The sequence below is a fragment of the Passer montanus genome, unplaced genomic scaffold (genome assembly GCF_014805655.1).
Source record: "Passer montanus isolate IOZ18808 unplaced genomic scaffold, ASM1480565v1 scaffold1, whole genome shotgun sequence".
Classification (NCBI taxonomy): Eukaryota; Metazoa; Chordata; class Aves; order Passeriformes; family Passeridae; genus Passer; species Passer montanus.
Genome location: NW_024356504.1, coordinates 24,997,354 through 25,010,592, shown reverse-complemented (window position 1 = coordinate 25,010,592; position 13,239 = coordinate 24,997,354). Strand labels below are relative to the sequence as shown.

General features: G+C 39.3%; 1 protein-coding gene across 16 annotated transcripts in view; it reads left to right on the top strand.

The window, feature by feature from the left end:
• Positions 1 to 13,239, top strand: part of GTDC1 (glycosyltransferase like domain containing 1) — a 200,190-nt gene that overhangs the window by 123,810 nt on the left and 63,141 nt on the right. For all 16 annotated transcript variants that reach the window (XR_005627468.1, XR_005627498.1, XM_039708943.1 and 13 more), the window contains one exon: positions 12,707 to 13,057. Coding sequence is in view for 14 of the 16 variants with exons in the window: in XM_039708943.1 (XP_039564877.1) it covers positions 12,707 to 13,057 (351 nt within the window). In the remaining 2 variants the exon portion in view is untranslated. The remainder of the gene's footprint in view (positions 1 to 12,706; positions 13,058 to 13,239) is intronic.

Genomic DNA, 13,239 nt, shown 5'->3' with positions numbered 1-13,239 from the left:
AGTGAGTACATCAAACCCAGGAGCTTACACCCACTTTTAAACATCAGAAAAGTTTTGTAAAAACATATATATATATAGATATATAGATATAGATATAGATATAGATATAGATTTAATTTATAGAACATATAAATTAATATTAATAGAGATTATGAGTGTAAAGTTACTTTAAGCCTTTAAAGTGTAGCTCATATTTGAGTTAGTAAGAGCCAGAGCTCTGTTTTTGGATTTAGAAGGGAGTTGCATCTGCCTTAGGTAGAGAAAGAGCAAGAGTTTATCTTGCTAAGATCCCAAAATATTCAAGTGGGATAATTAGAGTTCTGGAAAGTCACTGAATAATATCCTGAGTTGGAAAGACCCACAAGGGTCATCAAAAGACCCACAAGTGTCATTGAAGTCCAACTCCTGGCCCTGCACACAACCACCCCAAGTCAGTCAGGCTCATCCATTTATGAAAATCTGCTAGGGCATTTCTTGGGTCTGTAATCCAGGAGGTTCTGCTATTCAGCTTTATTAAATAAAAAATAAGAGTGTCTCAGAAAGGCCTTTCTTATCCTCTGTGCCTGCCAGGAAGGTGTTGTTTTAGCAGCCTCAGGTGTGGTGGATCTGTGCACAGGAAGAGTTGCTGACCATAGGTTCAGTAATGCATATGCAGAGTACAGAAGGTTATAGCCTACAATTACTTGGAGCTAGAAATGTGGAAAGAAAAATAGTCCATTGCTTCTCACAGCTCAGCTCATGTGATTTGAATCTGGAATGAATTAGCAGCCTAATCCTGTTGATGGATCATCAGCTGCAGAGGTATTGTCAAAGAACTTGTGTCCCTATTCACTGGAACACCTGTATGTAAAGCCATGTCTTAATTGTTCAGGCGTGCTGAATCAGACTCCTCTGCCTCAAAAGAAAATAGAAAATATAAATATATGGAATGTCCCAATCATCATCCTTATTCTTTTCCTCATGTCAACAAGGTTGCTGTTTTGGCAAACCCTTGTGAAAGCAATGCACTCTTTTCAGTTAAAAGCCATTCATATGGCGACAAACCACTGTTCTTCCCTTTATATCCGTGTTCATTCATTGAAACTCCAAAGCCTTCCAGCTTACTTCTTGGATTTATAGCCAGCTGGCTGCTGTGGGTAACATGAACATGTTCTGATTGTGCGTGACACGTTTTTATCTCGTTTAACCCATAATTGTTGTGTTCACTCCAGGCCACAGCTCACCTGCGGGTATTTAATGTTGACTCTGCAAGTTCCCAAAGTCATTTCCATCTCTTCACCTCTGACAATCTGCTGTTATTAAGTCAAAAATAAAGCTCAACCCCACAACAACCACCCAAAACCCCCTCCTTGGAACAGATTTGGATAAAATGAGTGTGTTCAAGATGGTGGGCCGTAGCTGAGCCAGCTCCAGTGGGATTAGTGCCCACTTTTTGGCATTTAAAATAAACTTTGGAATGACTTTGTAACACAAGTGCTTTAATAGGAAGTGAGGAGGGGGTGGCAAGGCAGAGAAGGACATATGCACTTCTTTTTTTCCTTGATTGCTGATTTTTCCAAGGTTAGTCTGATAAGTGATACCTGCAGATTTCTGCAGTCTTAGAAGTCAGAGAAATTCAGTGGAAAGGAAATGCTGAAATATCTGCCCTAAGTTACTGAATCATCAATGAGAAGCTTTCATTCAAAGCACGAATATTAAAATTTATTACCATACTTCAGCTTTGCAGGAAATACAATATGTTATTAGTTTTTCTTTATATAACACCACTGGTTGCTAAAAGCAGCAATAGAACCATTAATTAATAGTAGTAGTCCTGGATAATGTCATAATAAGCAATACAACGTATTAAAGCACATTAATTCCTGCCAGCTATCAGGAGGAACTTTTAGATATTTGAAAGGCCCATTAGGTTTGTTTACATTCTGAGTGGAAGCTGGTATGCTTTGGCAGGGGCTGAACCACACTTTAGTACTTCACTCCAATGGTGTTGGATTTCCTGACTGTCGTGCACAGCCTGTAATATATTGTCACCACTTCAGGGCAGCCTGGCTCTCCACGACAGAGGGTACAACCCAGACCAGGGCATTCCCCAAAGCTAGGGTGTCTTTGCTGCCATAAAAATGAAAATAACTGAAATTATTTGTAACAGAAGCAATTTTCCACAATGGAAAAGGTGATCCAGGAATCAAACCCATGCCTTCAGGTGTATTAACCTAACAGAGCAACAAAAATATGCTGGGCTTTAAATTGCACTAACAATCTGGAAAGGATTTTCCAACTGGGGTTATGTTAAGTGTTAATAGTGAAACCTGGGTGCTTTTTCCTTTGATCTCTCTTCGAGCTCATATAGAATAATAGGATCAAAATAAAATGCCATTTATATGAACACCTTGTTCTTTTGATCTCGGCACCAAAAATTCTGTCTGCAGCTACAGCCTAGCAAACAGTGCATCTGCTCCTTTTACTTGGACCTTCTAGTTATCATAACTTTTAATAAGTGGTGTCGCAGCCAATTTTCTGTGCAGTTCATGAACTTAGTCGTCATTTTTGCCCTAAGAATCTTTAACTACCTTTTCAGAAGAATTTAAAATAAGGTATACAGGACCTGTAAACTATTGGCTTGTGGTTGGTTGTGCATATGCATGTTGAGTGTATGATTTTACCATCTGTATAGTGCAATGTTTCGAAGTATAAAGGTGTTCTTGGAGTATTTGGGCAAAACTGTTGAATTAGTGTAGGCTAATGAATGGGAGAGAATGTTTTAGGGGGAAGAACAGTTGGGATAATGGTGGATTTCATAGGTGCTAGGTTCAGAATCCCTGCTTTTACCATCAGGGAGGTGATGGGCCCTGTGATGTCTGGGTGGTAGCCAAGCCTTTCTCTTCATCACCCACGTCTGCAGGAAAGAGCACAGAAGGGTTGCACCTGGTAGTTATGGATCCTGTTAGTTTTATATCAAAGTCAGGTCCATGGATGAACATGAGCACCCTGCAGCTCTTTATTCCCCAGGGCTGATGGTCAGGAAAGTTCCTTTGGAAGCCATCATTGTAAGCACTTCATGTGAAGCCACTTCCTCATGCTCTTTCAAATCTCTTAGTGAGATTCATTCTCCTCTTTGACTCCCCTGAAGCAGCTGAGCTGTTTATTCTGATGACTGATGGTGTCCCATTGTGATCCCTGCTTTAGCTGTTGTAACCTCCCAGGGCAGAGGAGCTGGGCACGAAGCGCTGTGCCAAATGAAAGCAAATAAACCCAAGTCCTGCAGTTCACCAGAGCCATAATTGCTGCTGCCCAGGAAGAGGGATTAACAAGTGAAGAAACACTAGCTAGGAGAGATCCAGTGGCCAAGCTGAGTCTCGGGTGTCAAAAGTCTCTCTCAGGCTTTGCATCCCTCTGTAATTTATATTTAGCTGCTAGGCTGGCTGATAGGAGCAGTCAGCTCGTGAGGAACACTGCTGGGAAAGTGTTCAGCTCTTGCTGAAATGGCTGCACTTGAGCTTGTGGCACACGAGCTGTCCTCCAGCAACTTTTGTTTTTTTTTCTTTTTGCAGACTTAGTTGGCTCTCTGCACTCTGTCACAAGGCAGGAGTGTTCCAGAGAGCCATAACCATGGCTATAACCTATGACCCTCTTCTTATAAAGTAGTGCAGTGTAATTCATTGTGTGCAATAAAGATACGGAGCTGGTTTGAGCACCAGAAGCAGCAAGGATGTGTTTGTGCAGCACTGCCCTGGGACTGAGGCATCCTGCTGGCATCAGGTCTCCCTGCTAATGCAGCCACTCTGCCTCCAGTCCTTCCCTAAGCAGTACAGAACTCATGTAGGAAAATTTGCTGCTGCAGTTGTCCTAAAAGGCAGTATCTGCCCAACTCTTAATTTCAGCAGGTTATATGTCCCTGTTCATCTTCCACCAGTTCTCATTTCCTATCCCAGAATTCAGACCTACTTTTTTTGCATCAGTTAAAGGAAGGTTGTGGGATTCTTTGGCCAAGGAGTTAAAAAGCTACAAAGATTGGTAGTTTCCCTCCCTACAATAGGAATGTGATTGCCCTAGTTCTGTGGTTAGCATGAAACAAGTCAGCTCTGTCATGAAGTCAGTGGGGTACAAGTTAATACAAGGTAGTAAAGGAATAAAACAGCCAAGTCCACAGTCTTTTATGACAAAACCAGTATGATCCTGCTGCAATATAAGGCCCTGCTGTGAATGGTATTTTCTGATGCTTGGATAAGTGCAATTTACATATATACAAAGTGTATGAATAAAGTTATAAAAGTATACTTGGTATTTTACTTTTTTCCCCCTTGAAAGTAATTTTCTATTGTTCAAACTTTCAGCTTTCACTGGTTTTGTTTCTAAAAACCCCAAAAGGAAAAGAAAATAACAAAAGTCCATAAAGGCAAAAGGGATATGTTCTCATTTCAGTTCACAGAATTTCCTGCCTTTAAACAATACAAATATATGCCCTTAGGTTTCCAATGTTCTGGAAGGATACTGAATCCTTGAAACAGATCAAATTAAAAGCAAGTCCACTATAGAAACATCAAGTTGTAGCAGCGTGTCCAATAGATCTCAACAAGAATTTGTTGAGGGTGTTTTAACCACGTTGCCTAGACTTACAAAATCCTAAACTGCTGAATCTGTGAGTGAATAAACACTGAGAAAACAGCAAGTTCTAGGCTGAACTGTGCACAGGTAAAATCTGATGCTTAATTAATTGGTGCCTGTTCATTACAGACCCCATTCAAAGCAGTTATATAATATAACTTTGAAATGTATCCACAAGCAGAGCGGGTGTGGGCAGTTTTTAATGTCACAGGTAGCTCCATGATGGGCCACCAGCATTTTACAGAATTCCCAGGGACTGTGGCTCCCCAGGATTTTTCTGGCACCCAAATGCTGAAAGCCAGATGATCAGGGATCATAGATCAGCATCACCATCATCCTGATTTGCACCAGAAGGGAGTCCAAGGGTTTGTGGGGTTTTTCCCCCTGTAAGGACACTGCTGCTAATAGTATTAATATTTTTAGAGCTTTGTGACAAAAACCTCATCCTTTCAGAGCAAAACTGAAGACTTCTGGTGAATGAGATTGGGACTTGTCAAAGCTGGGATTAGAACTTGGAAATTCCTCTAGTCCACACTGCCTGGTTGAGATACAATGCTACACATTTAAACTTCAGTTGTAGTGCAAAACCAAAATGCAAATTAATGTAGTAACACATTTTCAAATGGAGGTCAAAGTCTCTGCATTAGCAGGTCCTGAGGGGCAGAGCCAGTTTACTGGAATGCCCTGTGGCTGGGATAGCTCCACAACAGGCAAAAAATGCATTTTTCTTACCATTTGAATATTGTATTATTGACGAAGTGTGGTTTAAATTTTGGTGTACATACAATTATTATTTTTAATTAGTTTCCCTAGCTTTTTTCTTGTGAAAGCAGGCTTCATTGCTTATTTATTTCTTGGGGTACCTGAGAAATCCTTAAATAGTTCAGGTGAAGTATGTGTTTTCCTGAGAAACACGCAGACATTTGCATTTGCACAGGCGAGTGAATTATCAAAACCAGATGTAAGCAAGTGGAACATTTTACATAAATTTATTAAAATCATTATTTACCTGTAAGTTATAAGAAGGGCTTAGTTGCACTAGTTTGCTGCCAATATGTACTGCCAATAATCTGCCAAAAAGCAGCTTGCTGACAAAATCCCTGAAATGGTTTGCTTATGATTGCACAGAACGTTACAACCCCGAGTCAAATGAAAACCTACTATAAACGAACTCTTTGATGGTGGATTCGCTGGAATATGGTATTGATATATGGTGTACAGTTTATGTGGATTATGTATACTGTGCAAGAAATATGGATATCTATTAAGGGTAACATGATATGTAATCGGTTAGGACAGTTATTGTTTTCAGTGTTTGCTAGGAATAAGATCACAGGGTGACTGCTCAGTTCTGAAATACAGATTATTCCTGTGCTGCCCAAAGCACCAGCAGGCCATTTCTCCAATTAATACACAAAGACTATTGAAAATGTAAAATATCTGACATCTATACAGAGTAATTTTAAAGGCAACTTTACTTCTAGGAACAATTTATACATTACATAAACTTGTATTTTTCATCCAAGTATCATTTCGAGAATAGCAAGCCTAAATATTGGAGGCCATGGGGAAACATAATATTACGATAATGTTCTTTGGTGCGGTTTGGAAGGTTTTAGGAAACATTTGGAAGTATTTTTCTCATAAAGTCACTTAACTATTGAAGTGTTATGCTAGCACTCCCTTCTGCATTGTGTATGTTGCGAAGCAGCCTAGTTAAAGGGGACATTCATCCCCTATATCCTGATTAAAAGTAGTTCCAAAAACCAGGAAATTATATGTTATAGGATCCTGGGTTTAGTTTAATTAAAAGGAAAAAAAAAATCAGGTGTGGTACCAGTTTTCAAACACCCATTTCCAGTTGTGTTTAGCAAGAGGAGATACTGTATTGGGTAGAACTCTGTGAAATTTGCATTCTCTAAATAAGCACTTGAGAGCTCAGTTAGGTTTGTTTGTTTGTTTTTCTTTTTAAGGAAACACTAATGAACATGACCAATCCTTTAAAATCCTAAAGAGCCTTAAAAACCTTGCAATTCTCAGAAGCCTAACTTCTTTTCCCCAAAGTGCAATTTATTATTTTGAACTTCTGCTAATGTAGAACTTGAGTCAACAATTTCTAAATTTCTGGCAATTGTTATCAAGAGGACTCTTAGAGCTCCAAAAGTTACTTTGTGGTGTTGATGCAGCAGATCTACATGATCATAGTATTTAATTATAGAGAAAATTACCTTTTTTTCCTGAACTATTAATTAATCCATGTATTCATATCTTGCACAAAAAAACACATAAGTTATTTTCACCTGCACTATAAAATATGTATTTTAGTTCATTACCATCTTTCTGAGGAGCTCTTAAATTATCATCATTCCATTTCTGGAGAATGATGGACACAGAAATTATAACTGCAGAGACTCTTGTAGTCACTATTAAAGGACTTCAGAGAATTAAAGACGTGAACTCAGAAATAATATATTTAGGGTCAGACTCAGTCTTATTTGATGTCAAAGAGAACTTTGCCTTTCACTTTGCCTGTTTCACTGCAGGCTAGAGTTTTGCATGGATTTTGGGTGGGGAATAATTTTTGACACACTGACACTGGCTGCCCTGAGAAACTGTGGCTGCCCCATCCCTGGAAGTGTCCAAGGCCAGGCTGGAGCAGCCTGGTGTAGTGCATGGTGCCTCTGCACATGACGGGTGTTGGAACTTGTTTTTGAGGTCCCTTCCAAGCCATTCTGTGAATGAGAGTTGAAGAACACTTTTGTTAAAATCCTCTGGGGTGTTAGAGTACACCTGGCACAGGCACCTTAATGTTAGAAATTCAAGTGTAACATTGAGGGGAAGGTTGAGAGGTCAGGTTGAGTCATCCTTAGATTGACCTACAGGTATTACATCTTTGAGCATTAAAAAATAGGAGTGTTGTTTAATTACAGTTAAATAGATTGGAAAGAAAAGTGTAAATGTTAATTAGAAGTGGGAATTTTTGACAGTGTCAAATGTGGATGTTGGATATTGAGGGATTTCACTCAGAAATTATTCGAAAAACAGGTAGAAGTTACAATTTGAGGAAAGAGATTTATTATGTTGGCCTTCTTCTCTCTTTATTATTGAGATCTCTCTTGCTTTTCTCATCTTCCTTCCCCACTCAGATGGACCAAGCTGAGTCCAAGCCAACTGCCTGTGGTTGGTCTGGATCCAGCCTCTGTTCTCCAGGACCTTTGGTGGGAGTTATTAATCAGGCATCCACTGGAGTGTCAGGGTTGTTTCATTCAGCTGTGTTGCTAAAACAGTATTATTTTGGCTATTTTATCAGAAATAAGTCAGACCTTGTGATATCCCTCCCAGGTTATCTGTTGTCTAAGTTACACACCAATTCTGCACTCTGGCCGGGATGGAAGATGTCCTGGTCAGCTTCACCTCTCTCCCATACTGTTGTTATTTAATATCTGCATTTGAAAACTGCATTCTTGACCTTTGGTGGGAGTTACAATTTGACTGGAGGAGGCTCTTGAGCAACCTGTCCAGCTGCATGGATCCTCCAACCTCAGTGGTTCCCCGAGTTTCTCCTCTGTCATGGGAAAGAGAAGACAATGACCAGACTTCAAATAAAATTTCATATTCCTACATCCTGCAGTTTTCAAGCAGGGAAATCAGTGTAAACCGTGCTTATTGTACCCAGGAAAAGGCACATTCTGCTGTGGGAAGACAAGCTGAGCCGCAGACCTTGGATTTTCTTTTGCGATGCCCTTCCCAGTGCTTAATCTTGGCTCTGTTCAGTTTTCTTTCTGTTCTCTCTCTTTGCTCCTAATCCTTGTCCATGCTTATAAGCCCCTAATATTTATATGGCATTATCTGTGTTAGAGATTACTGCTGACAAGTAATCTCTTCCCTCTTCTGAATGAAGAATTACAGCCACTGCTGAAGATCAGAAAGTGAAATTAGATCCTCGAAAGTATGTGACAACTTCAATAAACCCTAATATCAAATTCCCTGAATATTGGGGATCTTCTTTCAAGCTTTTAGGTTGGAAGTGTAGTACAGCTTCAGGACACTTGACCAGACTCAGCAACATTTTTTTTGCTGTAGGGCAAAATATGACAATAGTTGAAGAGAAAAAAAAAATTAAAAATTAACTATGACTGTTCTCCCAGTTTTGTAATTTATTGCAGTCTTTTGAGAAGTAGCTAAATATAAACAGCATCAGTTTTATTGTTATCAACTGATTCATAATATTAAAGATAAAACGTAAACTTGTGATTATAGATATATATATAAGCATATACTAATGGAGTTGCTGTCTGTTCCTGTTTGACACCCAAAAATCTGGGTGGTTTGGTTTGGTTTGGTTTAGTCTTTTTACTTTATTTCTTAGAATAGAACTAGCAAAATTCTTGAGTTTTCAAAAAAAAACAACTTTGGTATTTCTACAGTGCTTTGTCAGTAATAGGTGTGCATGGCTTGGAGCAACCTGGTCTAGTGGAGGCGTCCCTGCCCATGGCAGGAGGATTGGAATGGAATAATCCTTAAAGTCCCTTCCCACTCAGACCATTCCATAATTCTATTATTTTTAAACTTTTTAATTGCAATATTAAAAAAAAAAATCCATTGCACTTTCAGAACTCCTACTTTACACCCAAATGTAACTACATTTACAGAAGGGGCAATTTTTATTGCTTTGAAAAAATTTATTTATTTATTCCATCCATCCTTGCAGTCTCTTGAGGCAGTTGTGTAATTTGGTCTAACCTAAACCAGAACTCCAGTTCATCTTTCTAATGTGGTTTCTATTCATCGAGCAGTGACATCATGGCCCTTCCATCCTTTTTTTGTTGTTGTTGTGTTTAATAAAATGGTGCACCAAGTGACTTTTGGTGCCATGGAAAAGAAACCAATTCCCATAAATAACTTTTCATTAGGGCAAATAAAGTGCAGTGAATAAACACATACGGTTGAACATGGCAACAAATTACAAAAAAGAAATGTGTGTGGGAAAAACACATTTCTGCTTCAAGGAAAAGTACATGGAGTGGGGTTTTGTGGCATAAATGAAAAGAAAAATATATAATATATAGGTTGTGAGTTAACAAATCTGTTACTCACAGTAGCAAATATTTAGATTGAAACTCTGAATTTCAGGATATTGAATTTTTATTACATATGAACTTAGTTTAATATTTAACCTATCTTTTTAACGAAACATCTAGACCTAGTATGCAAAAAGGGAAAGTTTTCAAGGGTTACTCTTTGTAGAGCCTTCATAAAGTTTTAAAATTGACTGTTCAATGTGTTGGAAAGCCTGAAAAATCTGAATAAATAAAAGAAATTTGAAAACAAGTTGCCATACTAAAATTATATATCTAAGTCCTCACTGTTTGTTCTGAACTTTCAGTGTTTAAATATATATGAGTTATGCATAAAAGTAAAACATTTTCCATGTTTTTTTTTTTTAAATATAAGGGACAGTACCTTTTGGAATCTGTTGAAAGTGTTCATATTTGTAAGCTTTGATGATAATTCTTTTTCTGGAAAGTTTCACATGTGCAAGAGTTCATTACAACAAGTTAGTAATAATAATAAAATGTTTCTCCCATATTTAAAATAGAATGTTGTGGCATTTTTCTTGAGTGTGTTTTGTAACTAAGACTGAGAAAAAATGTGTGTCCTTCTTGAAAATGAAATCCCACTTCTCTGCTGTGGTAGCTCTCTAGTTGGTTTTATAGAATCATGGAGTAGTTTGGGTTAGAAAGGACTTTAAAGATTATTTAATTCCACTCCCTTCCACTCCCACTATCCCAGGTTGCTCCAAGACCTGTCCCACCTGGCCTTGGACACTTCCAGGGATCCAGGGGCAGCCACAGCTTCTCTGGGCACCCTGTGTAGTCTTTCACCACCTTTATGATAAAAAAATATACAACAATTTAAAACATTCTTTCTTATAACTAGTGTTTCAAGCCTGTGTCTGCTCCTGCTCCAGCCTTGTTTCTCCATAACCATCATGGTGATAAAGAAATCTTGCAAGCTCTTGATGTTTTAAATGTCTGAGATCTGGGCCAGTACTGAGAGATACCTCTGGAAGGTGGCAGAAAAGAAGAATTAATGTGAGTCTGGAGGACCAAAAATGTGCTGGAGAAAACGTAAACACAAAAAATGCACTAACTAGACGTTGTCTTTTCCCAGCATGCTTCTGGGAAATGCACAAGAACAGGTTTAGATGACTTTGTGTTGTTATTAGTTTATTTTCAGGTCATTTATTTAAGTGTCATAAAGAACATTAGCTGGTGGTTAGGGACTCCAATATCCATTATATCACTCCAATCATGTGGACAAGTTTATACTACACATGATTTACAACAGTCTTTCCGCCGTAGAAATTGTTCTCCTCAGGTACAAGGTTTTATTCGTGGTTGTATTTAGCAAAATCCAAGTGGCTGAGCACAGAGATGTCTTCCAATCAAAGTCCAAAAATTAATGCCTTTCCACGAACACCATGGATTGCAGCAAGAGCTGTTTATGGCTCTCTGCCTACATCTTTTATCATGTCTCCACTGTTGTTAGTAAAATATACAGAACTACTTTATGCCAAAACAATGGAAGTTAATGCAGATAACTTGTTCCAAAGTTAACCATCAAATAAATCTCTCTCTCTTTTTTTTTTCTTTCAAACTGTTAAGTGAAATGGTGTTCTAAAACTTTTAAAAATTGTCAAGATGATGAATACTGTGTGTGTAATACAAGTAAATACCATGGAATTGATTGCACACACATGTCTTAAATAAAAGATATTAAAGAGTATATTCCAGAGAGAAATCGGTGGAGTTTTATCTAATATTATTAGGAATTCTGCAATGACAGATCAGATTTATATGGGTTGAAAACTAAGGAGGAAACCTGTTCAGAAACAGAAATGGTGCAGTGAGTGGATGGTTGGCCAGGAGATTAAAGACAGGCAGGGGGATAGAGCCTGCCTAGGTAGCCTGACCTCTCACACCTCAAGCAATTTGTCTTAACAGCAGTAATTTTTCAAAATATCTTAGTTAAATTTGGGTTGGTAAATCAGTCCTTTCAATGCAGTCACAACTTGGTAGTTTAGGAAAAAATCCCTTAACCTGTTTCTGCTTCAGCTTTTCCCATGTGTAAATATTTAAAAGTCCATCCTGACGGGGCTGTGTCTGTGCTTTGGAGGAGCCACCAGCAGCCAGTGTTAGGTCTATGACCAAAGGCTGAAGGAATTGGGATTGTGCAACCTGGAGAAGAGAAGGCTCCAGGGAGACCTCAGTGCCCCTTCCAGTGCCTCAAGGGCCTGCAGGAGAGCTGGACAGGACTTTGAGCAAGGGATGGGGGGACAGGACAAGGGGGAATGGCTTCAACTGGGAGAGGACAGTTAGATGGAGCATTGGGAAGGAATTGTTCCCTGGAGTGTGGTGAGGTCCTGGCAGAGGTTGTCCAGAGGAACTGTGGCTCCCCCATCCCAGAAAGTGTCCAAGGCCAGGTTGGACAGGGCTTGAAGAAACCTGGGACAGTGGAAGGCAGGGGGCTTGGAATGAGATGGTTTTCCAGGTCCCCTTCCAACCCAAACCATCCCTTGATTGTAGGATTATGTGTATGGAATTCAGCCATACCAAATCTGTATTTCTAAACTCGGAGAATCTGTTTTTTCTTCCTTGGGAGAAGAGGTCGACTCTCACCCAGCTCCATCCTCCTTTCAGCTATTGTAAAGAACGAGAAGGCCTCTACAACTAGGATGAATGATTGCTACCAATCTTAGAAGTTATACTGGCAAAAATTCCAAAACTTTCCTGGCAGAGTTGCCCTCTTTCTTCCAGAGGTGTTTGCATTACTTTATTTTAGCAGGTAAATAGTTTTATTCTCCCTGTTGATGCATGTGTCATTAGGGAATTCATTGTTTTATTTCTCAGGTGCCATATTCACTAAAATAAAGTGTATCTTCCTGAATTCATGTTGTTGTTTAGATGGATGTAAAATATTGACCATATTTTACCTTCTAATGTGCTATTACTTAATTAGTTGTCAGGTAAAACTTTAATCCAACATAAACACAACACAGATTTTTTTCTTTTTGTTTGTTTGTTCTTTTTCCTCCCAGGTTCATGCCAGAGCATAAACTTGCCCGTTTGGAAAAGGTAATTGGTGTTAAAAGGAATGGAGATGCTTATCAGTCAGAGGGGCTGCCTGGCCAGCAGGAGAGCAGAGCTGTAATGAAAACCAGTGATGCACATCCTGAGTCTGGACTTTGTGAGCCCCAGCCTGGACTCTGCACCACACAGCACGAGAGGCTGCCCTCCCCAGCAGCAGCCCCAGTCCAGGCTGAAGCACCAGAAAGTACAAATCCTTGTCAAGGGGAAGATAAGCAACGTCTGACTTTTAACCTCTCTAATATCTTGAGTGGACTGGACTATCAGCAAAGACCTCTGCACATCGCCTGGCCTCACAGGTGGTAAGTGAACAAACCCAAACGCTGTGCCTTCAAAAGATTTATGGGTTTTGGTTGATCCCTTTTCTGTGACTTCTGCCCAGCATAAAATGATTTCCTAAACACTGCACACACACGTGGAGGAAAGACCCATCACTAACATCTGATTATTAGCAATAATTTGTTGAATATGCACATTCAGTAAT